Here is a 26,895-nt window from a genome sequence, read left to right as displayed (position 1 = left end):
CTGAAGGCAAGCCATGGAGCAGTATGAAATTATGGAGCAATATGGAATTATGGAGCAATATGGAATTATGGACTGCTTGGACCACCCGACAGATTTCTGCTTTGCCCTCACAGCGACTGCCCTGGTCAACAACATGGAGGCAGCCGCGGTGCTGTATCAGAGAGGGGCGCACCCTCGCAACAACCACCCTGGCCTTCAAAAATCCCCAATTTTCCCCAATCCCCCTGAGTGGTGCAGTTTTCCCCCCTCAGGCAGCTCCGCAGCCCCGGCAGCCGCCCGCAGAGGGCGCCCGGGCCCCGCGGCTGCCGATGGCGGCGAGGGGCGGTGCGGGGCGGGCGGGCCGCCTGCCTCCCCTCCCGTCACCCCGCCAGGGCCGCCCGGCCGCCTCCCTGCCTCCCTCCGCTGCCTGCCGGGACCCTCGGTGCTGGGCCGGCCGAGCCCGAGCTGGATCCGCGGAGCAGCAGCCGCCGTGGCCAGGTCGGTGTCCGCCCCCATCGCGTCCTTGCAGCGCCTCCCTCATGGCCCCGGCCCCGGCCGCCCCGCGGGGCCGCCATTACGCGGGGCGGGGGGCGCCGGCACCCGGGGCTGGCGGTCTGGGGCTGGGCGCTTCTTTGGGACGGCGCTTCTTTATCTCTCTTTTTTTTTCTGCTCGTTTTGATAAGCTGGGGGCTTTCTGGGGGAACGGGACGCGGTTTGTAGGCTCGGCGTGGCCGTGCTTTATCATCAGCGCTGAGGAGGCAGCGTTCACAGCTGGGGGACGATGCTCTCAGGGAAGAGCCAGGGGTCGGGTGAATGGGTTCATGCTGGGAGCGTGTGAAGAAGCTCCGAGTTACTCCTTAACTCTTCTTTTTATTTATTTTCTTTTTTACCCCCAGTAATAAATTACAAACACTATACCGCTGAGCATCCTTTTGGGTTTCAGACTGTTACCAGACTTACAGGAGAAGCGTGCTTTGCCTCCGCACCGTGGAGCTGTTCTTAACATAGAGGACTTCACCCTTAAAATACTATTTATTTCTGTTTGGGCATCTCTATTTCGTAGTAGGGGATTAAAGTAAGAAAGTTGTCCAAAGCAAAGTCTCAAGCTACTGATTCCTTATAACTAAATATCCGAAACCACAATGGTTTTACTTCCAGCTAGACAAACACTGAGCCTTTTCAGAAAGATGTGGTGTCAAGCTTCCAGGCTAACACTTAATTGAAAATAATAAATAATACCTCTACTGCAACTTTTTCAAATGCTAGAAAATACTGTTTGGGCAGTAATCAGAATGAGTCTGTAGGTGTGAAATTTCTATAGGGACATAACTCACCTTTTATTTCCTCATCAATTCTAATATTATAGGAAGAAAAGAAGTGTCACGGCAATCTCATCCTCTTTTCAGGTGCAAAGCATTTCATGCAACAGAAGAGAAGTAAGAAGGGTTTTGTGGCAGATACGTTTAGTTGAAAGCATCCAGTTGTTCTACCCACGGGTGAAATTGCTCTTGGTATAGGGGCACGGTATCTTGCTGGGGATTATGAAACAAAAAAAGCACACTGTTATTTTAAGACTAAAAGTATAGTCTCATGGGCCGGCAGCACAGAAGTTACCCTGCTGTATAAATGTTAAGGAACAGCAACCCGAGAATATCCACGTGCTTTAAATGTGTTAAGTGCAGCGCGTGGCAGGAGGCCAGCGCACACGGCTGCAGGCATCTGGGGAGCGTAAGTGGCCTGACTCCCACCACTTCTTAAACTGTTTGGTTTTCTGTAGCAGCTGCGGGGTTTTGGAGCAGGGTATAGCCTGAGATCAGGTGGTTGAGTCTGAATTGCCTCATTTAGACTTTTTACCCTGTGATTATTTTTTTTAAGAGAACTTCTAATGCGTGAGTCAAACTGCAGTCATGACATTCAGGCAGAGTTTTAAATACCATAGTCAACTTTGTTTTAAAATGTCTAATATTTTGCATTTATCAAAAGGGGCATTTTGGGATGAAGTTGAGGTGCAGTGTTTGCTGAAAGCTAATAAAATTTGCGTGTTTATTGTTACAGTGTTTATAGATAGTTGAAAGTTTGTGGCCTAAAGTAGCATGTGTACTTTGTTTCTCCTTTTTAGTGGATGGTAAGACCCTGTTCAGCTGCAGAGTACCAGAACAGGCAGCTTAATTTAAGCATTACTCATAGATATATTTTTTAACTTTAAAAAAATATTTTCAAAGATGACTACAAAGTCTAATAACTTCTCCAGTATAAGCTAAATATATCTAATAGACAAAGATGAATTCTCAGCGTATGAAAACATGTTCTTTTTTATTGTTTATGTGGTTTAGGTCCCATGATGACAGCTCTCTTGAGAGGCAGCCAGTTTCCGCAGAAAACTTGTTGCAGCACCGCAGATACTTGAAGTCTGGAAAGAAAAAAGATTTCCTGATGATTAGCAAAGTGAGTCCTAACATCACAGTGAATGATGCTCTACGAAAACAAACACTGTGAACCTTCATCAAGGCTTGAATGTAGTTTGCATAATGAGAGTGGCTCCAACATGTGTTGTAGGAAGGGTAGAAAGTTGAGCCCTTCCAAGCCCTGTCCCATCCCAGGCACAGGGTATTATGAACATCAAAATCCCTGCCACAAACATGAGGCCTTTGGGGACTGTTGTCCTCAAGATATGTAGTCACTTACAGGAGGATGCCCTCATGCCTCAGGGTTACTTCTTCCTGGTTTCTGAACTTGCTGTGCTTCTGAGTTGTTCCCAAATGGTCTTAAAAATTCTCGTTGTCTTGTCACTGATTTGACATCTGGCTTTAAGTACTAAACAGGCGAACCTATTAATACAATACATATATATTTTTAAAAATAATTTCTTAAAATATGCTGTGGCTTTTTTCATAGATTTGAGACTCCTCTGCATGGGAAATTATTAACCCTTAGAGAACCTAAGTATCATCACAGTGAATCAGTGAATGGGAAAGCAGCTTTTTTTTTTTTTTGTCAGCAGTAAATCTCAAAGAATAGTCACAGATAATTCCGCATTTTTGCTTTAAAAAAAAAAAAAATCTTCAATTTTATAGTGGTTAGCCTTTTAGGGAAAAAAAAAAATATGATGTCCAATAGTATGAATATTTCAATAGGAAGAACAATAAATATCCAGAATCATTATAATTAGCTATGACAAGATATTTTTTAAGGTCAAAAGGATCTTGTGCTTCAAAACTTAAGCTATGTTTTACTTCATGTGCTTCATTCTTTGTGGTTTGGGAGTGGAAATACCCTACATCTACCTTACGAGATTTCTCATGCTTTCCCTCTTTCCTCTGAATTATTAAATAATACAAACTGTCTGACACTGTATTGAATCACTAATTAGGCTGATTGTGCTACATATATTCAAGTAGAGCTTGGAGCTTGTCTGCAATCTGTGTAAGAAATAACTTCTCTTTCATAATATTAGCTGGGAATTAATTGCGTAGAAATGATCACTAAATTTATGTTCCTTAAGTGTAAATAGAGCGTTCAGGATGGATACTGTTAAAGAAGGCACTGTTGCTTCATTGCAATAATGCTGAATGTGAAAATCAGTGTTTTGGTGTTAAGTGTGAATAAATGGCTGTGTTTACTTTACCCTGTAGCAGATTTCTGGCACCTCTCTATCTAACACAGGCTCAGGCTAAAATGCTACAGTGATAAACATCTGGAATGTTGCAAGGGTTAATGAATGCGATGGGCTACAAAGTATTTCTCTTTCTTGGAAGTCTTAACTTCTTTTCTGTAAGCAATAAACATGATCAAGCATCTTATGGTTAATGTCTTATTCACACTGGCTATATTTATTTCTTTGAATTTGGCAGGTTCGTTTATGAGATTGGAAATAACTGCGGTATCAAGCATCCGTCTGGATGCAGAGGTCTTTTCACAGCGGATATTCGGCATTGGTAAACGGATTTGCGGATTTGCATGGGGTAAAAATGGAGGCAGAAATAAACTTCTGAAATTGAATCTCAGTCCAGAAATGATGGCTTCCCAGCTGTATACACATGCTTTCAATATCTCCCCAATAGAGACTAGGAGACTGTGTATAAATGGAACACCATGGATTTGGCATCTTCTGGAAGAATGTGTTGAGAATGCGTGGGAGTACTGGAGCGTTGTCATAGGACTGATTTCCATTGTCTGTTTTCTGTTTGCTGCACTACCGTAAGTTTAAAGTCTTAGGCAGTCCTCAGATTGAGACATGAGTAATCTTGCCTGAAGCCTTTTTCACAAGCTGCCTTTTTTTAGTTTATCTTGGATATGTTTCTCTATCTGCATAATACAGATATAATATGCCAGAGAAGCATGTTGTTCATGTTTAGAACAATATTTGGTGGTTGACAAATGAGCTTGATGTACTGTTCTGTTGTACTGACTTGACACTAATCTCTGCCACTTAGAGCAAATGAGAATAAATCACCTCTTCTCTCTTATCTTCTCCACCCTGAGATGTGTGCACACGCAGCACACTTGCTGCAAAAACTGGCTCGGTGTTTATTTAAACCACATGCCATGTCACCAGTACTCTTGTGCTGGCTCCTGCAAATGAAGTTTGGACTCGGAAAAGGTCAGAAACAGCACATGAGTTAGCACTTTGGTGGTGCTAAATCAGTTGCTGTTTGATGGACTGGTGCTGGGTTCAGGTTTCAAACGTAGGTAGGAGATGGCAAAAGAAAAGCAGAAATGCTGCTAGTAGATGAGAATGCCTGAAACAAAATGGGATTGACTCCAAAGTCTGTCCCTATAAGGGAAATATAATTTACTGAACTAATAAAAATGTGATGGAAATCAAGCAAAATAAAAACACTCTTAGCAAGCTGTTGAGCTTCAGAAATATTAGTTGAAAAGGAACTTTACATTAAAAGTGTTGTGTTAGTGGGTATGGAATTCATCAAGACATGTCTGATGGACTTAAATTTGGGATTGCTTCATAGCCCCTGTTATGAATCTGAGTAACAGCTCTCCAATTTGGAAGCGTGAGTGTAGTTGTCAGCTCTTACAGGAGCTTTGTTCGTTCTTAGCACTTCTATGTTAAGTGTTTTTCTTCTTTCGGTATCTTAAAAGCTAGTACTTACACCAGAGGAATATGAAATGATGCTGGCATAGTTCTGGTGTCCAGAAAATAATACTTCAGTGCAGGACACACAAAAAAACAAACCTCAATGCGAGCTGTAATGGGGTTGTGATTTCAGCATCTGTTAGAGTAAGACATGGTGAGCTGTAGTGAATCTGAGTTCTCATTCAGACTGTAAGTGGGGTATTGCTGTGATGGGTCTCTTGTAGTTAAGAGTTTTAATTTTTCTTTATTCAGATTTTGAAAAATGTATTTTCAAGCTTGTCAAACATTTTTGGCTTACGATATTTTATAATTACTTCTGGAATTTGTGCCAGTCAAATTTACGTTGCCTGTCAGAATGGAAAAGTGGATCAAGCGCTGTCTTTGGGCTTTCTGCTGTGTTGGATAGCTGGAGATCTTACAAATTTTATAGGCTGCTATTTAACAAATCAACTACCAATTCAGGTAATCTGTTGATACTTCTACTTTTTGTTATATACTTTTTGACTGTGTTTTTAACCTCTAGGATAACTTAATATTGCACATATATGTGATATATATTTTGAGAATTGTCTTTTAACAGCTTCTTTGAACTAGACCTTTCTTGTTAATCTGTTAAAATTTGAAAATACAGTTCCAGCCTTAGTTGTTAGTGATCTGTTAATTGTGTCTGGAACTTTCTTGTCTGCTGTTTCTATTTTCAATTCGTAATGAAAGAAAGATGTATGTGTCAGTCACGGAAGTTTTCCCAAGCTGGAGATGGACCCAAGAGTGGATAGAGTTGTCATCTAGTTTACAACTTAATGTTGTCTAACAGTTTCATCTGCCCCATTGTAAAAGGGAGAAGAGAGAATGTCAGCTCTGTCTTCTTGAGGCAGGAGGCACTAAGCAAGACTGATAGATTCCAAAGTGCTGGGAAGCTGGGTAGAGTGGGCTTAAGCTTCTGGGCAGGATTTTTCAGTCTGCCCAGGCAGGAATTTGTGCCATGCATCCTGGAAAATGACAAACTGTTGTGATGGTGTCAGCATGTCACCATTGCACAAGCTTTACATCGCATTCATCTGCTGCTGTCTAACTTGGTAGTCGTTGTTCACGTTATTATTATGAAGCACAGTTAAGTTGGGAAAGTTTTTAACTTTTTGTGTACTGAACGTGCAAATGTATTTTTCTCTTTCAGACCATCACTGCCATCTCTTATGTTAATATGGATATAATCATGATTTCACAATATGTATACTATAAGCTCAAGAATCAGAAGATGACAAAATGTAAGATTTTTAAGCACTTAATATTATCCATTAAGTAGCACATTCTTCGCTGTGATGTTTCCTATAGCATTTAAAGAAAAGCTACCTAAAAATAGGGTGCACAACTTCCAACTGGAGTTGTTAGGCGTATTTCTTGCAGTTTTCTCAGTCTTTTAATGAAAGTCCTATTCTTTCTCTACTCTGCCTTTCTGCCCTCTTTTTACCCACAAAATACCTGTACATATCTCCTATATAGTGCTTTCAGTTTATATAGACATAAAAATATAGTTTTGTGGAATCTGGTTCCATATTTTAACTTGCTCCATGGTTTTGTTATCTACTTTCAGCCATCTAACTGTATGTGTAAGTTGAGAGTAAGCTTTTATTATTGCTTTGTGTGGCTCAGTTTCCTTCATGTTGATTAAAACAGGACTTTATTTGCTTATAGCATAAAATACCTTGACATCTTCATGCGTTCTGTTTCAATACCCACAATTAAGAAGTATTAATGGGAATGAAATTGCTTGAGTTGCTTCATAAAATCCTGGCAGTAGTTGTAGCATTCAGCCTACTGAACGAACTACTGTTTTGACTGCAATGGAAGACAGAAAGCTATGTTCACTGTGTATCAAATTAAAATCATTATTCCATCAACCTAAAAAAACACAAAACCTAAAACCCACGGTGCAGTGGAGGTAACAAAAAGCTGAAGCAAAACAGACGCCTGCCCAGCAAACTAAATAGGGATAAAGCAGATTCATTCAATATGGAACTGATAATAAGCCTGGAGATAGGTCAGTGCTGAAGATATTTCCTTCCTGCTGCCTGCTGTTGAAAACAAATGCAGGCTCTTGTGCATTATAACTGTCCATGCCTGCTTCAGCTCAATTTTGTGCATAGCTGGAGAGGAAGAAATGGTTTTGGGAATAAAGGAATAAAAGCTTTTCAATAGCCAGTTCTAGAGCTGTTACTGCAGGCAGGTCGGTCAATTTTGCATCTTCAAGCCTGTGAACCAGCAGTATTGCTTCCTGTGCCTGTTGTAGAGGTTGCAGGTCTTTAGGGCAGGCCTTCTGATGCTATACAGCAATTTGTTCCGCAGGTAACAGTGACTGTAGGAGCTTACCACTACCTTTTAAATACAGAAGATAGCATAGCTCGAGAGATCAGTAGGATTGTTTATCATTTTCAGGTTGTCCTGTAGATATTTATGGAAACTTATTAGATGGAGTCTTTATCTTTGTATATGTGAGCCTCTGCATGTAAAGATAAGGTTTCATTTCTAGCTAACCATGGACATAGACACTGGTCCAGCAGAAGACTTAAATTCAAAAATATCTTTCAGATAAATAAGTAATCTAAATTTCAAATATTGTTGCTTTCATGTTTTTAAATTGCAATGTGTTGAAAGAAACTGTTGTATTCTATTCTTAGCTGCTTTCTGTTTATCAGCTGTTACATAAAAGTAAATTACTAGGAAATGAAACTATCTAAGAGATGAACTGAGTGTGAAAATTGTCTCAGTAGCAATGCCTGTGTGAGGAGCTCCCTCCTGCTCCTGCACTGCTGCCCTCAGGTGGTGCATTAAGACACAGTGCACAGTGAGCAGGGCTGGAAACACGGCCCGGGAGAAGAGGAGGACTCCTTAGCCTTGAATTGTTGCTGAGAAGAAGATAACCTGGAATTGTACCTTTAGATTTGCATTTTTATGTTGCAGATAACATCTGCTGTTAATTTAAAGTTACCTTTTCTTTTTCAGCTAATTCGTTTGTATGTCATTCTAGGCAGCAAAAACCTGAAGAATTTCTGTGTAACCTGGATCTTGGTGTGTATAGCCCTGTGCATCGTTCTGCTCTGTCAGCTGCTAGAAAGAAACCAAGACCAGAGTTCAGTACTGGAAAGAACTAATGTAAGTTCTTAACCTGCTTCCATTCTAAAACAAACAAGCAAAAAAACCCAGTGTAAGTGTCTTGAAAGGATTATGTGCTCTGAGGTTTAAAGAAATTTGGATGCTGTTTTTAACAATGCCTTAGAAATCATAAATGTGGCGCTATTTGGACATTTTAAGTATGTACCATACATCCCAAAATAAAGAAGTTACAAAAGAGCTTCTTTTAGCAGCTTCCTGTGTTTTGGGCTTATTCTGTCCCTTGGGTTATTAGGATGTGCTGCTTTGTGAAACAACATGTACACGTGTTGTCTTTCTGCCTGTGTTAGATAACATGGACATCCATGTAGAGACTATGCAGTGAAAAGTGAAATCAATAAAAGTGGAAAATTACAATTGTACCTGCTGCTGCTGCTGTCACTTCACCAGGAAGGTTCACAGGCTATTCTAGCAATTTTGCAGCCTTCGTACTAATGCCAGTAAAATAATTGTAATCCAGCAACATTGCTCAGCAGGGAGGCAGCTTATTTTCAAAATACAGCTAGTGTGAGAAAACTAACAATTCTCTTAAACTGAAAAATGAGTATTTTGCTTTCTCCAGACAGGATGATTTTTTTTTTTAGTAGCCCTAGCTACAGTTTTTAGTTTTGGCTTGAATTATTGTGTCCAAGCATCTTGAGCAGAAGGATTGGATTGACATTAGTGTTACAGCCTAAAGCCTGGCACTGGTTTTGATCTTAGTCATGGCTATGACGCAGCACTGTGCATTGTTGTAAGATAAAGATTAAACCTTTTCTAGCCCTTTTTGGTCATTTGAAGAGCTGTCCTGAACCGCTTTGAAGGGAGTTCTGTCCAGAATGATAGCCTGTGGCCTCTCTAAGTCTCTGAAATGCTTGAAAACATTATTGCCAAAACATATGTACCTTTATTTTTTCAGACTTCCCTTGATATGATTGAAATGTCAGGCTTCATTTGTGGCTATATATCTTGTGTGTTTTACTTGGGAAGTAGATTTCCTCAGCTTTATAAAAATGTAAGTATTTTTTTGGCTAAGTATACTTGTATAGTTTACAAAATACTCTCCGTTGCTTGACATTTTGGATTCTTCCTAGCAGTGAGCCCTCAACATCAAAAGCCTGCATGGCTTTTGTGACTCTGTAAAGAAAAAGAAGGGCTTTATTTTTCCATTCGAAAGGGAAGAGGGTGGTGAGAATTTTAGAAAAATGATGGTCTTTAATTGATAGAAGAGGACTGATTTGCCAGAAAGAGGAAAGTTTTTTACACAGTTCAATCAGATACATGAGCGGAAGCATGCTTTGTGTGATTGGTTGCATGAGCAAGTGGTATCTCCCCTTTTCTTTCTCCAAACTATTCTACCTTAAGTAAACAACTACATGATCAAAATTTAAAATTTAGAGGAAAATTAGTTTAAAGCTTTAGGCTATTTTCCATGAAGATGCTATTACTGACTTTTTAATATACCAATAGTGAAGAGTCTGCAGGAGGAAAAAATGCTCAGGGTTTTACATAATCAAATGCATACAGGTATTCTAGCAGAGTGTGTAAATGGTTAATTCATTTCCAAGCTTATTCCTGTTCCCTCCTTACCTTTTCCATCCCAGCCAAAATACTACAACATGTAATCTACTGCGGTGAATGTTTTAACATATTTTTTTTTTTTTCTGTAAAAATTCTTTGTATTTAGTTTCGAAGAAGATCAACAGAAGGCACCTCTTACCTGCTGTTTGCATTAGCCATGCTGGGAAACTGTACATATGGACTGAGCCTTGTTTTAAAGATGCCTGCTACCACATCTTTCCAAGCTCTCTACTTTTTACACCATCTTCCGTGGCTCATTGGGAGTTTTGGAGTTTTGCTTCTAGACATTTTTGTATCCTTTTGCTGTTACAGCTGGAGTTTTTCAGGATGGGCTTGTTAATAAGTAGATCAGAAATTAAGTGGAATTTAAAACTAATTAAAAAAAAATCTTCTTTCAGAACAATAATTGATATGTTTTCTGTAACAATGTTTCTATAACAGTATAGAAAATAACTACATTGAAGCTACATTGCACAGGTTAATTTTGATGTTGTAGTCAATATATAGTATACTAAAAGTTGGGAAGTGGAATTTTGCAGTGTGCTGTTCTGTGTGATGTCTGATAAATGTAAAAACAAAAAACACCTCCAAAACTGCTTGTTTTTAAATGGAAATATAGAATTATAGCTTTGAGAAGTTGGCTGACTCATAAATGCTATTGGAAGAGTGCATTCACTTGAGAGACAGGCTGTGAGATTTTGGCCAGCTTTGTTTCAAGAAAATAGCATATAACAAGGAAATGCTGCAGCTACCCTTAACTGTATAATTTGGGGCAAAATCAGATGCATTGAAACACAGAGTGCCTCTGCAAACCATCAGCTATGCTCACTGAGTCGTGCTAAGAGCTGCCCTACTACTACACAGTTACATAGGTTAGTATGTCTGTTTCTTGAAGTCCTGAGTAAACTTAAGCAGTATTTTTTTTTATTCTTAATTCAGGGGACATAAGTAAGATGTTTACAGTGTTTTAGCTATTGCTAGTCATGCTGTTTCTAGATTGAGCATTAGCATTCTGTGATCAAGAAATTAAAAGTACAATATTACCATAAATATTTTACTTTTTCTTTAAAAGTCTAGTGAATGATAATGTGGTATTTGCTGTTCTTCTGTTCATTGTGTGTTTATAGCCACCTGCCTGGATACTTCTGCTTGCAGTTTCATTTAAAATAGTATAAACTGGAGATTTTCTGATCTTTCCTGGAGTAAGAATTTTAGTTTTGTTTCTTAAAACATCTTGGTACTTAGCTCCATTAACTCCAAGTATGAAATGGAATAGAGTAAAGAGGGATTTCAAGAGCGTGCTAAAAAAGCATACTGTGCTAATCTGTTCCATATTAGAAGGAAGCTCTTTACCAGATTTACCTGGAACAGTTGAAGAAGTTGTGATTCCCAGGCACCAGTCTTGTCTTTCTAATTAAAGTAATTTCATAAGCCACTCCAATTAGCCTGATGATAGGACAGCTCACCCTCGCCTTGGATGGGCTGTCAAATGGTACTGTCCCTCAGAATAGTATCCGTGCTTCTTGCGTTTGTAAATTTAACTTTTATCTTTTGAGACAATGTCGTTTCTTTTGCCTGAGCAGACTGCAGGGCTTCAGGGTTGCTAGCCCATGTGGCTGGTGTGAGTGCTCAGGCCTTTTGTTCCACAAATGAAGTAGTGACTTTCTTTTCCTCTCCACAGCTGGAAACATAAAACTGCCAGTATTTATTTACCAAAAAAAAAAACCCTAGAATTTGATCTTGATGACCCTTACAGTACATTATGTGCATATTAGCAGATGTCTCTCTGTGATGTACTCAAAAACTTCTACGTTGGCCACAAACCTCTCCCCTCTGCAAGCCCAGCCCCGGAATTGCAGTGCCAGTGTGCACATGACATTCATTTCTCTGCTCCCTCTTGATTGGAGTCTGAATCCAATCTTGCTAATAGTCTTCCAGTTCAAATTATATTGGAAGCAGATGCTCCCAAATCAGGTTGGGGAGCTTATAGAAATCTAGTCAAGTATATAGTGTTAGTTGAAAATGTATGAAGTATTTGTAATCAAGAGAAAACAAAAGCAGACCTCCAGCTTTGAGAAGCCCTGAAGGTATGGAAGTAAACGCTATTTTTTTTTTTAAAGAGAGCTTCATTACTGTCTCTTGCCAAGCAAGAAAATCAAAATTCTAACAAACCGATATGTCATGTTAGACCTAGACCAGAACAGGACCACTCAGGTTTTGAAAAACAGAGGACTTAAATGGAAACGTTGTAATTTCTACAAGAGAGGTGTCTCGTAATTAAGCATTTGTGCAGCAGTCTCTGGTTTGAGAAGTAGTTGTAGAAATTGTCTAATTCCAGCATGGTTTATTCCTCAGAGTGTGCAGAGTTTCATTAGGTGGAAGATAAGCCCTCATTCCTCAAGGTCCAAGGAAGGATTAAGGGTTCACTTACTCTGTGTCTGCTGCAGTTTTCTTTCTTGTGCTTCCGCCTGCCGTGGCTGGCGTTGACTATTTTTAGAACCAAATGGACTCCCGATCGTAGCTGGAACTGCAGCTCCAGTGTTAGGTAGTGCAGGATTACACCAGACCCATTTCAGCTTACTTTAACAGGATAACGTGGTCATCCTGTTTCCTCGGTGTCTAAAGCTAGTTATTTGAGCACACAATAAGCTAGTTATTCTGATAAATAATGGAAGTGTGCAGTTGTTTCTAAAGTATGCGTTGTCCTCTTTTTCATTTTAAGGAGTTTCATAACTTTGCACATTTTCATTATAAATTGGACGTGATTGTCTCTTCCAGTAATTGTTTCCTTCCAACTGCTGCTTTGCGGAGGAAGGTGGTTGGAGTTTCCCAAGGGTTTTTAGGGAAAAGTGGCCCTGCCTATAGGGCAGAGGGGTTGGGATTAGGTGGTCTTTAATGTCCCTTTTGACCCAAACCACTCTGATTCTAAGAGACTGTGAAAGACAAGGTTTAAACGTGCAGGGTGGGGTGCCTTATCTGGGAGAGATGCTTAAGTCCATATTTGCCTATCTTAGGGTTCCATGGTGCACCTCACTAGAGCTTTATGTGCGTGATTATTTAATGGCTTGCTTGTACACGAGGATTTAAAATATGTAGTATTAAAATAATGAGGTTTTGACCACTTCTGCCCTTGCAAACAGTGTTGGCTGCTGCTAAAAGTCTAAGAGACTGACTTTAGCACAACTTTTCTGGAAAACTTTGTCCTTTTCTCTAAGTGTCCTCTTTCACCCTTGCTTCTTTCCCCTCCTTGCCCCCAGCAAAAGCAAACAACTCTGCTTTGTATTTAGATTCAGGTAAGGCCCTTTACTAAGATTTTTGCCTTTTTTGTTTGTTTGTTTGTTTGACATCACCCTATTGTCAGAGAGGGATGTTCAAATCCTCTGCGGGTACTTCTTTTCATTAAGTGTAGCCAGGTTATAACTAAATAGCCAAAGGATATTCAGCAAGAGCCAAGCTGCTGTACACGGACTCTTTATCTTGCACCTTTTGTGAGCTGCAGGGCAGCCACTTGGAATCCATTATATACTTCTACAAAACATCATGCTTTGTAATTTAATTACACGGTGCAGAGAATGTAAGTCTGACCTGACAAGTCAGCAAGACTTTCCCAGCCAAACTTTTCTGTGCTCCTGTAACTACCTGCTGTTGTCTCAAAAGTACTGCATTACTTGATTTGTCATTAAATTGTTTGTAGGTTTAATGAAACAGATTTGATGAACGTGTTCAGTGGCTGTCATAAACACCAGTGTTGAGTACTCAGCTTGGTTCTCACCTCCAGTCTGGGCTCTCTGCATACAGAGGCCTTGGAGTTTCCCCCAGAAAGTCACAGACTTGAGCAGCAAGCATGTTTCTATATTAAGTAGTCTTGGCAGTCTAGCATTGATTTTAAAAATACAACCAGATGAGCACATATGCTTAAAAAAAAAAAAAAAAAACAACACACCAACATTCTGGAAATACTTTTTGGTGAATTCCACAGAAGGATGGTAAGTTACAGAAATTAAGAGCTCTGTTGCTGCTGCCAGCTTGGTGGCTAAGCGGTAATGCAGCCCAGTCCTGTTCCCAGCCCACGGTGTGATTTCAGCTGGTTTGATCCCCAACCCACAGCAGCCTTTTCTACCAGTGCAGCTTTTAAGACCTGGGGAGGTGTTTGGCTGTTTGAAAAAAAGAAACAGGCAGGAAATTTAAGCGGTAGCTACATATGCTGTAACACTAATTTGCTAAACTTTCTTCTTAAAGTTTCCTGCATAATACTGCAGAAGGACTTGAAATGAGTGCTGGTCTGCTGTCTCTGAAGGAAATCCTGTCTAGTCTTCAGCTGGGAGGCCTTAGAGGTGGGATGCAGGAGAGCTTTGGGAACGTGGGACAACTCTTGGGGTGCTGCCTAAGAAATTTGTAGAGAATTTCCTCTGCTTCCATCCAGGCCTCCCAGAAAGCTTTTTATTTTTAATTCTTATTTTTATAAATAAGCATGTACACTAGCCTCAGACTTCTCACAAACATTGTCTACCAGCCAAGTTATTTTAAGTGGGCTGAAGCGTTCCTGGCAAAATTTTATATGCCAGGTTTCCTCCCAGAGAAATGCAGTTTCAGTTTAAAGTGGGGTTTTACATGTAGTAGTAGTGGTAACAAGTCTCAATTAAAGCTGAACGTAGATGAAGCATCCACTGCCCTTTGCAGAGGGGTGCCCAGGTATACGGATGGCTTCTTGTTTCCACACCCTGTACTTTTAAGCCTGCTTCCAAGTATAAAACTCAACAATCAGAAGTTCTGAGGAGTAAGGCATCTCTTATTCTTTCTAAGTGCACATCCCCATTTTTTTTAAAGGCTAAATATGCTCAAAATCAGTAATTTTGTTTGAGAGCTGGAATCGTCAAGAAAAAGGACAAGTACATACTTGTTAATTCTTCTTAGATTAGCAGTATTTCCAGTGGTCTAGTTTACAATAGAAATAAGCAGTTATGTCTAATTGCACAATTCTGTGTTGAAAACAGTATTAAATAGTGAGTCACAGAGCTGTTGGCCTGTCATTGCCTTCCAGTACCAAATGAGGGAGAATTTTGCAGGAAATCAGAATTTTGTTTCCTGATCATGCCCAATTGATCCACCTCTAAGAAGTTTTTACCAACTCCCCTCCTTACCAGCAGCCCCATGTGGGCTCCCCAGGTGAACGATGCTCCTCTTGTGCATCTGATGAATTTCATGCTTACGACCCTTGCAGGCAAGAGATAGCAAAGGATATTCTCATTTGTATTTGAGCCATAAAGCTGAGGTTTTAAGTTATTTTTTTCCCGTATCTTCCTTTTTTTTAGTATTGCAAATAAAGTGATTAAATGTTTTGTCATTTAAAAAAAAATACTGAAAATGAGTATTAAGTAAGGCTTGGAAGAGCTTGTATGATAATGTAGAGGATTCCACAGTTAGGATTAAATAAAATGGATAATACCCCTCAGTATGTGAATTAGATTAAACAAGTTTTAAGTTTTTTCCTCTGTGGACTGTGGTGCTCAGAGCCTGAGCCAGAGCTAAATGGGTGGCTGCTTTTATTCTGTGCGGCTTTCTGCCGTTCGCTGAAAGCCAGCACTGCAAGTGCTGCCTCTGTATCCCAGTCAATTACTTCCTTACCCCAAAATAACAGGTGACCGTGCAGTTCCTTCTGTATCGTCAGCGCGAGGAAGGGCAGCCTGGCGTGGTGGCGCTGGAAGTGGAACCGCTGCTCCTGGGCGAGGAGACTGCCTAGTGCGGGGTCGGGGTCGGCTCCTGCCTCCCGTGCACTTTGCTCTTGGCTGACTTCAACAAACAGTTGAGATTGGGTGTGCTGAGGGACCACATTTGTTACCTTATTTATTTTGTCATTGATTTGTCATTACTTATTTGAAAAGGATATGAAAATAAATACTTAATACTGTATTTCAGTATGATATCAAGTCTTTTCTCCTCGATTTTTTTCCCCTCCCCTACATTTTTAGGCTGTTTCTCCCTATCATGATAGGGAATCACAGCAGGGACTGCTTTAGAAGTATTTATTTGATATCGTGATACAATGCATATCACAAGGTGACAATTTTTAGATAAAAATCTACATCTAGATAACAGTAACGTGACTGTTTAAAAAAAAAAAAAAAAAAATGCAGGATCCATTGTTGCGCTTTTACATCACTCTTGTAAGCTGGGGGGATCCTCATGTACAGCTCATTGTAAAGTATTACTGTCCTTTTTATTGTTCAGTTAATTAAAACATTTATTCGTCAATACCTGTGTGTTCCATGGAATATAATTACTGCATGCCATCATACACTGCATGGAAGGGTTTTCTTTTTTTTTTATGACTTGCATTTCTTTACAAGCTGCTGGTCTAGGTAAGTACCGGAGGGGGGAATGCTAAGATTGTACCTTGCAATTGTCTATGGTGTGTTAGGTATGTTTATTCAAAACTGTTCTGTTTGAAGAAAAGTTTAATAAGATCTCAGAATAAAATTCCAGTGCATATTTCATTATACATGTGTATAATGATTCACTTCAATAAATAACTTTGCGAACAAAAGGGCTGTTTTTTTAAAGTCAGTATGAGTCAGTGCATTTGTGGGCTTATCATGGAACTCATTCCCTTTGATTTCAGATAACTTTGTTGAAGGGACATCAGAAGAGATTAATAATAAAAAAAATAAACTGCGTACAATTGATCATATCTAAATCTCTGCCAAAAGTGCACGCTAAAAGTGAAGCATTTTTCTCTTCTCTCTGGATGTTCTAGAACGTCCTGCACTCCAGATTAAAACAACAACAATAAAACAACCCCCCACAAAATAGGGCTTGGGTGTTTTGGGGAGTGAGGTCATCCCTGCTGTTGGATAGGGAAATGTGAACGGATCTCACCCTGTGTCCCAGCAGTCACTTACATATATGAGTGACCAAATTCTGTGATCTTGGCAAATTCCTTTTACAAATTCATTTCCAAACAGTATCGTGGAAAGCTGTGCGCTTCTGAGCTGTGTTACAGCCCTGCACGGCTGGGCTTTTGGTGAGCTCCCCACGTGCAGGGTGCCTTTATTGGCCTCGGTGTGTTCGCAGACTGAACATGCTTTTCCTGGTTTCTTAAGCTAGCAGAGGGTATTAGAAGTTAACCTTTTCAGTACATAAATTAAAATGCAATTTGTCTCACTTGCAGATTTATATGCTGTACACACGAGATTATCAGCCGCTTGCCTGGCTGCTGATTGAAACCATGACTTGTTACTTTTTAATGCAGTTAGAATTCGGTCTTGCATTATTTCTTCAAAGATTATTTCCCTTTTTATTGCTATAAGTAATCCTATTTCGGGTTGCCTTTTTATCCCTGTTTCATACTGCTGTTTGTTAAAACAGCTGAATAGGGGATGTATAAAGTTACTGTCATTTAACTTAAGAATTTCAGTGGAAAATAACTTTCTAAATGCAAAGCAACGATAGTTTGTTTATTGATACTTCATTTATCATATATTTCATATATAGGTTAACTGGATATTTGAGGGGGAAAAAAAAACAACGAATTTGCTGTTGAGTGGTTTGGAGGGGCAGGGGATGGTTGTCCCTGCTGTTGGGCATGAAAATGTGAGCTAATTCCAGCTTCTGTTCCAGCAGCAACGTACACGAGCAGTGCCTGCTTGGGTGACCAGCCATCACACGATTCTCATTGCTGTTTCCTGATGCCTGCTAAGACGTGAGGTTTCTTTGTCGTCACATTGCTCAGCCCCTATTTGTTTTTGCTCAGAAGCAGGCTCTGCCACTTCAAAAGGAGAAGTTTGAGCTGTGCCAATGCACCAAGTTAGGGACGAAAGGACAGCTCCTGATTCCCTCTTTGTTAATCTCAGGCAGCAGAACACGGCGCATAGCCTCTACCACGGCTATTTTGTTGAAGAGCAAAGTGTCTTAATCTTCCTGCTTGATGCCACTAAGTCTTCTGCCCGCGTTGCGTGTAATCCAGGATTAATGGCATTGTTTTCTAATGATATTTTTTAACTATCATGGAAATCTCATTAACTAAAGGAAACATCTAAAATGCCTTGTGCTTTATTTTTATACGAATTAATCAAACAACTTACCTAATACAGTTCTTCAGTCCACAGAAGAGTTATTCCTGGTCATTACACGCTGATCTTGATTGCTTGTTTAGATAAAAATGTGCTTAATTCACCACTTTTGACTAGCTCTTGAAAAAGTAAGTTTCCCAGCATTTTTTCTAAATGCACATTTGTATTCCTGCTGATTAAAAAAAAATGTTGTATTAGTGTACAGGAAACATGGTTTGGCTGCTCCACAATCTCCTTGCCTCCTCTTCTGCCTCACCAGCTTTTAAGCTCTGCAGCATCTCGTGGCAGCAGCAAACGTGGTCCCTGGAGGTCTTAGTACGATACCTTTCAGGGGCTTGGTTGCAGCTGCACCAGAAACACAAGAACATAGAAGAAAAACAACCATATTTTCAGGTACAAAAAGCAGAGCCTGCCTCCGTCTCATGTCAGCACTCAGACAAGAGCTGTACAAGGTCCCTGCTTTATTTTGCTGCTCTCTGTGGCTCCTTCTGGAGCCTGAGCCCTTGTGCTGGTTGCTGGGATGTGCCCTGGCATCCTGCAGCCCCAGGACCCTGCAGGAAGGGCTGCTCTGGCTTCTCCAGCCTCCAGTTCATGAGCATTTCCAGCCAGGTCTTCAAACTGGGTCTGCTGAACATCCATCCACTGCTGCTGTGCTTGTTAAAGCTCTTGGAATGGAGGCAGGGACAGTTCATGGATATGAATTGCCTGTGGTACTTCAGTGTCCATCTGTGTCACTGCTTGCTAAACACAATATAAAAACACCCAGCGTGCAGCCAGGGCACTGATTCACATCGGGGCGAGGGGGTTGCCCTAATGGGCTCCGAGCAGCTTTGAGATGATGGCTGCAGAGGAATTAAGACCAGCTCAATCCAACTAAATAATGCTCCTAATGATAAACCGTTAAAATCTAGCTGGCTTTCAGATTCTAGCAATTGTATCAGACAAGGTGATTGTACTACCCATCAGCACTGATAATCATTAGAATAGATTAAGCCACTGGCTGAGGAACAAGGGACGCCGGCGGGCTCCGATGTCCCAGCAGCGCCGCTCCCACTGCACCAGCAGAGATTTCGTGCAAGAGGGCAAAATGATGAGGATGATCTCGGGCCCCTTGGAGGAGAAACATCTTCCAAGATGGTTTCTTGGAAGAACCGTGCCATGGCATGCTCCAGAGCCGTCGTGGGGCTGCCATCGGTCGGTGCCGTGCCCCAGCCCCAGACTGGAACGGGCCAGGGGGTGCTGCTGGGGGGAGAGCAGCCCCTGGGCTCGCTCTGGGCTTTAATTGATTGCTGCCCTGGCTCAAGGTATTGTGCGATCCTGGAAACGTAGAGAGGAGATGGGCGTTTTACGATGCCTGACTTTCCTACAATATTTTTTTTATTAAGTAAACGGTAATGGAAATATTGGGTTTTCATTTCTTGCTTGCTTCTTTTCCAACAATTGTCAGTAAATCAACGTTGCAAAAAGCCATCTCCTCCTCTGCAATGTCAGAGCTAACGGCAGCCTGGTGGTCACTTACTTTTGGAAATGATACCGCCTTATTTCCAGACACTCAGCAGACTTTAGTGCTGATGTATTGACCCTCGCAGCTTTCAGCCCAAGGAAATATTAGAGGACAGCATCTCCAGCAGAGAAATGCCCATATTTTAAAATGAGGACTGTGAGCTGTAGTTAAGCCAATTCACTGAGATACAGATGTGCCAAGCTTAGCAATAAAGCGAGTATTTCTTCCCCTGGCCTTCCAGCATCTCTCTGCTTCTTCCCATAAAGCGACCGGGGATGCTGCTTAGTGCAGGACAAGCGGGGCTCTTCTTGCTTGCTGCAGCCAAAATGCAGATTGTGCAGAGTTTTAAACCAGGAACTGTGCAAGGTTTAGTGAGAGCTGACGTGGCCGTGGCTCCGGGTGTATCTCCTGCCACCATCACACAGCAGGGCAGTGGGGACATCCCCTTGGGACCTGGGGTGGCAGCGGGCACAACTGGGGCTGCGTGGTGCCACCAGGGTGGTGGCATGGCCAAGCTGTGCCCCCGTGGGCTCACGTGGGGCTTCCTGAGCTGCAGCAGGCAACCTGTTCAGACAGCCAACCTTACAGCTTTGTTTTGCTGTAGCTTTAAAAAAAAAAAAAAAGAAAAAAGTTCCTAATCCATCTGGCTTCCTTGCGAGCTTTGCATCGTGCCACGGACTGATGGTGCCTCCGTCCCCACGTAGGTCCTTCCGTGATAATCAGGCTCAGCTTCTTCATCTGGCCTGCCGGAGATGAGGCTCGGGTCAAGGTGTCCCCAAAAGCTGGGAAGCTCAGGCTGAGCTCCAGATGTTGTGGCTCAGAACTGGCTCCGTGCTGGTGAATTGTAAAGTTATGATTTATTACCGCGTGCAGCGTAATTCATTTTTACATTGAAAGTAATATTATGTTATATAATCAAATCTCATTTGTTATTTATTGCCTTCTCTCCCCGCACAGATGTGGATGCTTCTCCCTCTCCCCTGACTGATAATTTCCTCTGTGCTTCTCCTGGTGGGGCCACGGGGACCAGGGGGAGCAGCAGCATCGGGGGCTGGAGGGATTCAGTGGGGCAAAGCCACAGGAAGCCACCTTCTTTTGCCCAGGTCTGCTTATAAAACTGCAATAACTCCTGCAAAGTGTGACTGGGGGCTGGCTGGCAACGGGGCAGGAGCCAGGGCTTGTGCCGAGAGCCCCACGTCTGCAAAAGATTTGCAATGAGATGCTTGGGTTTCGAGCTGCTGCTCCTACAGAGCATGCCAGGACCCCAAAAACAACCCCAAAAGCTACGGCTGTGCCCCGTGTCCGGGCTACCTGAGAGCTGCTTTGGGTGAGAGGGGCTCGGAAGGGGGTTGGTGTCGCACCACAGCCCCAGGTCTTTGGTGCCAACGCCAAATGCTGCACACACAGCGTTTAGCTCGGAATAGATTCCCATATATATCCCTGATGCATTAAGCTTTAGAGCAGATCTTCCTTCTGAATCTTCCCCATGCCACCGTGGATCAGTTCAGATCAGTTCAGTCTTCCCACCTGCACCAGACAAATGACCTCGGCCGTGTTTTGGAGCCCGACGGGCAGCGCATGCAGCCGGTCCCTGCGGCTACCCCGCCACACGGAGGTGCCCCAAGCACAGCTCCAGAGATGGGTTTTATGTTAAACCCCTGAAATTCAGTATTTCACTTCATAGTTAAAAAATGGGCATATGATGAGGACGTATTAAATGCTGATCTTCTTGCTCAACTATCTGCTAATGTGATTTTTGGTACCACATCACGGGGAAACTGTGAATTCTTTTATTTTTATGTAAAAGTGCTGTCACAAATCCAAGCAAGTTTTCAGTGCGATGAGACCCTTGAAAAGGAGCGTTTCTCTCTCTCTCTCTCTCTCTCTCTTTTTTTTTTTTTTTTTTTCCCCTGTTATTGATGTCTTCTGAAAAGGATACCCTTAAGATACAGGGACAGCTCTGGCTGCCGGTGCTCTGAATTGCGATGACGGCTGGTACCGTCAGGAGAGCGCTGACAGTGATGGATAGCCCCGCAACTTCGCAATAGCGGGATTTGTTTATCCTGCCTGCTCTTTGTGTTTGTGGCAGGTTTTTCACTCGGGGCTACGCTCAGCCTCTGAACGCCGGCTCCGCTGCGCTCCCTCCCCGGGTGCAGCCCCAGTCCCTGGGGGCCGTATCCTGTGCCCTAGCAGGCAGGGAGGCACCCACAAGTGGGTTTTGGGCAAAAATAGTTGTTCCTGACCAACTCTGGGTGTGCAGCAGAGCAAGCGAGGCCGTGAGCAGCCAAATCTTGCAGGAGCCTCTGCCCCAAGGCACGTACCCGCTGTGCCTCTCGCCTCTGCAGCCGCTGGGACCAACACCGTGGGGCTTTCCACTGCCTCTTCTCTGTGACTGTCTTCTCCTCGATACGTTGAAGCTCTCTGGTTTTGGTTGAAAGGTTTTAATAAAACCACTGCTGTGATACAGAAAGGCTTTTCTCGACAGCTTAGCAGCACTTGTATAAACTCACGGGTTTGTGGTTCAGTAGTTTCCATGAAGATGACCTGGTGAAAGCTGGGATGTAAATGTGTGTGTGTGTGTGAGTGAGGGTGGAGGAGAGTTGTTTTTCTGTGTTTGAAGTCTTGGAGAGGGGACAAGTGAGAGCTTTGGCCATATTGCCCGAATAATAAAACCTTTATAGGCATGGGACACGGCTCATGAGACTTTGTAAAAACTTCCTCTCTTAGAAAGAATTGGCTAGGCAGCAACTCCAGAAAGGAAAGAAGAAAAAGATGTGGGAAGAGGATCGACAGGTACTGGAGCAAAGGCTCCGATAATGGAGCGAAGGCTCCGACACCCAGAAGGTGTCATCCTGGGGTTGTCCCTGGGGCTGCCCCGAGGCGGTCGGCTCCTCTTCAGCACAGCCACCGGGACAAAACCTGACAGCACCGGGGCTTTGGGGTGTTTGAAGGGACACAAACTGGCCGGGTATTTCAGAGCAACCCCACCTCTAATTAATAGCGGTGTTTGTTTAAACAGATCAATGCTTGTCCTTGACCTCAGCGCACGATTTGAGCTATTACCGTATCACTAAATATGAAATGAACTATAATACATCTGAGAGGCAAACCACTTATATCGAACCCAGCAATACAGATGAGAATCTTTTATTATATCAAATGAAAGCTGTGTGGTTATATTTAAATACTCCGACTGCTGAAGGCTGCAGTGAAAGACTTCTCCACAGCTAATTCACCGAGGAGCATCGCGGGGCTAACCTGTGCCTCCAGTGCGCATTAGCTCTCCCGAGAAGAAAAATTGTTTTGGGGGGAGAAGCTCTGCTACTCGTGATTAAAATAACCCACTTAATGTGTGCTGAAAATAGCGCTTACAGTAAATGCAGGGAGCTATAAATTTGTGGGGAAAAAAGAAGGGCGAGGTATGAAATACGGTGAGGATTTGCACCGCGGGCTCGGTGCCTGCCAGGCGTGGAGCTTCCCCGCTGCCCCGGCCCCTTGGCTCGGGGCAGGGATGGGAAAAAAGAGAAAGGAGAACAGGAACAGCCCCAGAGCTGGCCGAAACCAGCAAACACCTGGGTGAGGGCTCACCTGCAACGGGCACGATGAACAAAACCGGTGGTAGCTCCGGCACTGAAGGCTGTCCTCAGAAGCACACCTCTAATTAGCGGCAAGTTTGAAAGCCTCCTCCATCACATGGGTAAACAATCTCCTGGCGTAATAGAGCAGTTGTCAATGATGCTTTTATGTTCAAAGAAGCCTGTATTGTACCGTGGGTCAATGAGAAGCTGCGAGAGGTGAGCACTGTTCAATACTTATGGCCTAAGGTCTGCAGAAATTTCCATAATATAAAAATGGGTTCTGCGGGGACAGGAATGCTAACGCGCAGCGCTACGACTCCGGGCGGTCACCGGCATGTGGCTGCACGCACCATAAACATCCCCAGTCACAACACTTCCCCGTAACACCTCCTTGAAGGAAATAAATAAAATAAAGAAGTGGAAGTGTGAGGAACAGCCAGCAGCGATGGTGGTGCCTCGGGCTGGCCTTCTCCTCTCTCCATCCTCCGGCACCAAGCCCCAAATATCGGCCGTGGTGCACGCTCCTCTCCCTGACTGCCTCTGCCCTGGCATTGCTCCTGTGGCCGGTTCTGTGTTTGCACAGGGCTGCGGGTTGCACTGCCACCAGCTGCTTCAGGTCATTTCTGTGAATTCATTATATATTTGGGGGGAAAATATGGGAGTAGGGGCACGTTTCCCCTCTGCTCAAACCTTATCTCCAGCAGCCCCTCCCTGCGCTGGCTGCTGTACAGAATGAGGGTTTTTCATGCACGGTCCCGGAGGAAAAGTTGTTAGGGAATGCTGATCATTCCTCTTTAGTCTAAATTAATTAAATGACACAGTATCTATTGTACGAAATATATGGGGATCGTTTTACATGGTATGCTGTATGCAGTGATTGTAATGCACGATCTTTCTAGAGAAATATGGGAAAACAATGTCCTGTGCTGGAACAGGCAAGACATTCCCGGGCCCTGTAACACATCTCCCCGTTAAGCAGCAATGTGATGTAATCCACAGCGGCTTAATAACTTGCATGACAGATGCATCATCTCGAGCAGTGTGAGACGCTGCGAGCACAAGATGCACGCGACTACCCTTCATCCAAAACATGTGGAAATAACCCGTATGCTTGAACCCAAAATGGCAAATAAAAGCGGTGCTGATGCCGATGGAAGTGCCCAGGATTAGTGTCAGGTCCCCACTGATACACATCCCCCAAATGAGCTGCTGGAAAGCAAACCAGGCTTGCTAGGGCTGCAGCACCCTGCCCCGTCTGTCTGCTGCACTTCACAGCACAAATTATGGCCAAAACTGAGGGTTTGCTTGGGGATAATTATCAAATCTTGAGAAAGGGTTACCGAGAGAGGAGCAGCAGCCAAAATCCCCCATAAATCATTTCAAATAATAACCACAGTTAATAAAACACACGGAGGGGAGGAGTTTGGGAAATTCCTTTGGAGAGGCTCCAGCTCCTCGCAGAAACATCGCCCTCCGAAAGGCTCAGAGCGCTGGCGAGCAGCTGAGCCATGACACGGGCTGCGTGAACCTACGCACCCCCACGTAATCGTAGCACCTTCTGCTGAGAAATTTTCTGTAGCATTGTCCCAGAGAGGAAAGAGCTCTGGAGCTCCGGGCTCCTGGATGCGTCCCGTCCCCAGCAGCTCCGCAGGTGTCCCCGCAGGACACCAAAGGTACCTGGGGCAGGCGTGCAGCCCCCATCCCCGCCTGCTGCAGGGTTTGCAGCACGGGGAGGGATGTTTCTGGGCCTGGGGGCTCAGGCTTGTCCAGATAGCATTTTTTACAAAACGCCTCAGCACTTTGTTATGCAGGCTGCTGATGTTTGTTTTCTGAAATAGCAAATGGTTCTGCGTTTCCCAGCCACGCTAAACTTGGACTCCCGACACATGATAAAAACCCTGTCCCAGCTCATCTCTTTCCAGTTGCCCCGAAGGAAAATGGAAATATGAAAGAAATATGGAAAAAGGGGAAACAAACAGAGAACAAAGAAATGAAGAGCCAAATTTTCGGGAGAGATGAGCACTTCAGCACATGAAACTCCAGCTGCTGCGTTCTCTGCATTCATATATTCTTATTTTGACTCATCATATATCTCCAGCTGTGTCAGAAAGCTTCTGAGAAAGCAGCTCAAATACAAATTTTATGTTAAAGTGGAGGAATCAACGGAATTATTCAACCAGCACAGAAGCAGCCTTGGTAAAACAACTGCTTGCAGCATTCCAGCTATTAATGTATTATTCCCTAACAGCGCTTTTCATTCTTTGAAACAACAGAAATGCCAGGATTGCAGGGCTCAGCTTAAATAAGAAAAATAAAATATGCAAAGGTCTTCAGAGTGATAGGTTTTATTAATTTCTGGGGAAGGCACACGGAAACCCTCGCAGGGATGCTTGGCCCCTCTCTCTGCTCTCATCCCAGGAGCTGCCAGTGCCCTGTGCATCACCTGAGCACAGGTACAAGGGGTGCTCGGTGCCTCCTCTGCCTGACAACTTCGTTAATTAGTAATTAAGTGCCAGGAGCCACCATGGCACTGCTGGGCAGCCGCTCACTGAGCAGGCAGGGCAGCAGCAGCTGGACAAAGCCTGCAAGAGGCCAGAAGCACAGAAGCACAGGGGCTGGGAGGGACCCCCGGAGCCCACCCAGTCCAACCCCCATCGGGTGCAGCCCCCGGGTCTGGTCCCTGCCGTGCCGCAGCCCCTCGGCCCCGCGCTGATTGACACTGCGGAAGGCAGAAGTGCTGAAATATTGATATAAATACTTAAACCTCGCTTACGGCCTTCAGCGCCTATTTACTCGAAAAGATCCCCCTGGAAAGTTTACTCGACATGATCTGCAAGCCAAACAACTTCTCCAAAGGCACTCGGAGGAAGGTACAAAAGAGCCAAACTCTCTTTATACTGCCGTATATATATGTTGAGGCACATTTTATGCCTGCTTTAGAAATGGTGGTGAGGGCCAAGTGAGGCTGAGCTGGCCACGGAGGGCTTTGGGGTGGCCGGGCCCCATCCTGGCTCGCACGGAGCCGCCCCGGCTGCTCCCCAGCAGAGGCAGCCCCGGCGCAGCCTGGGGAGAGAGGAGGCACATGAAAGCGGGGCTGGATTTGCCTTGCAATGACAGCTGCATATTAATCTAAAGAATTTCTGAAAAATCAAAAAGACATTTTTCAGCAAAATACACCCCTAGAGCCTCGATCATAAAGCAAGGGAATAAACTTGAAACAGGATTGATTTCATCTTAAAGGGAATGTTGCTTTGAAATGCTACCAACTGCAGTTGTCTTATTTGGTTTTCAATACTATAACAAAATTGTGCCATATTGTGTCAAATAAGGAGATAATATAACAGCTTTAAACAAATTTTGTAATTATGGGATCAATCGGGAGTGAATTAAATCCACGTGCACCGCCTGCGCCGTGCCGCTGAGCAGCTCCGTGCCGCCCCGTGGGCCCTGGGGTGCAGGTCCCACACTGCAGGGCTTCAGCCCATGCCGACAGAAAATTGGTGTCCGTGTCTATAGGAAAAAGGCATCGGCTGTTGTGCCAGGCACCACACACATGCACACTGCATCCCCATGAGATTTCAGCTCCCTTTGCCAAACGGCAGCAGTCTGAGTTGCTGTTGGGTGCTTTGGGGCCATTTGTTGCCAAAGTTTTTTCCACTGCGGACACTTTTGTGTAAATATTTTCAGGGTGCAGACAAGCTCCGTGGCCCACAGGGCAATGAAGGTGTGAAAATAAAGGGTCGGAGGGCAGGGGTGTCCTTGCACATCTCCCCATTCAGGGCTGCTGTGCGGGGCCTGGGCACCACCTCCTTCTCCTCAAGCCCTCGGGGCAGCTGTTGTCTCAGGGGTAACCCCATTAAAGGCCATCACATCCCCTTTACCCACTGATGCTATATTTGCATGCATGCAAAAATTGATAAATAGCAGTGTCCTAAAGACTCAGAC

At 43.5% G+C, this 26,895-nt stretch overlaps 1 protein-coding gene across 2 annotated transcripts; it reads left to right on the top strand.

Annotated features, from left to right (window-relative positions):
• The first annotated feature begins 363 nt into the window (after positions 1-363).
• Positions 364-16,050, top strand: SLC66A1L (solute carrier family 66 member 1 like). 2 transcript variants are annotated; one of them, XR_004253611.1, is made up of 10 exons: positions 364-477; positions 2,313-2,424; positions 3,831-4,176; positions 5,404-5,533; positions 6,246-6,336; positions 8,097-8,221; positions 9,138-9,233; positions 9,906-10,091; positions 10,582-10,671; positions 15,438-15,500. XR_004253611.1 is itself a non-coding variant. In XM_032193523.1 (9 exons), exons 3-9 carry the CDS (start codon positions 3,839-3,841, stop codon positions 15,537-15,539), a joined length of 1,068 nt encoding a protein of 355 aa, XP_032049414.1. In that variant the 5' UTR covers positions 364-477; positions 2,313-2,424; positions 3,831-3,838; the 3' UTR covers positions 15,540-16,050. The 2 variants fall into 2 exon arrangements, 1 of the variants encoding a protein (XP_032049414.1); XM_032193523.1 differs by lacking the exon at positions 10,582-10,671 and having other exon boundaries at positions 15,438-16,050.
• Positions 16,051-26,895: the final 10,845 nt, after the last annotated feature.

This window comes from Aythya fuligula, chromosome 9 (genome assembly GCF_009819795.1).
Source record: "Aythya fuligula isolate bAytFul2 chromosome 9, bAytFul2.pri, whole genome shotgun sequence".
Classification (NCBI taxonomy): Eukaryota; Metazoa; Chordata; class Aves; order Anseriformes; family Anatidae; genus Aythya; species Aythya fuligula.
Note: the sequence above shows the minus strand (reverse complement) of the source record. Positions and strands in the feature narration are given on the sequence as shown.

Coding starts and splice junctions, on each gene's coding strand:
- SLC66A1L (XM_032193523.1), top strand. CDS start 3,839: ATGAGATTGGAAATAACTGCGGTATCAAGCATCCGTCTGGATGCAGAG. Junction 5,534..6,245: donor CAAATCAACTACCAATTCAG/GTAATCTGTTGA, acceptor TTTCTCTTTCAG/ACCATCACTGCCATCTCTTA. Junction 9,234..9,905: donor TTCCTCAGCTTTATAAAAAT/GTAAGTATTTTT, acceptor CTTTGTATTTAG/TTTCGAAGAAGATCAACAGA.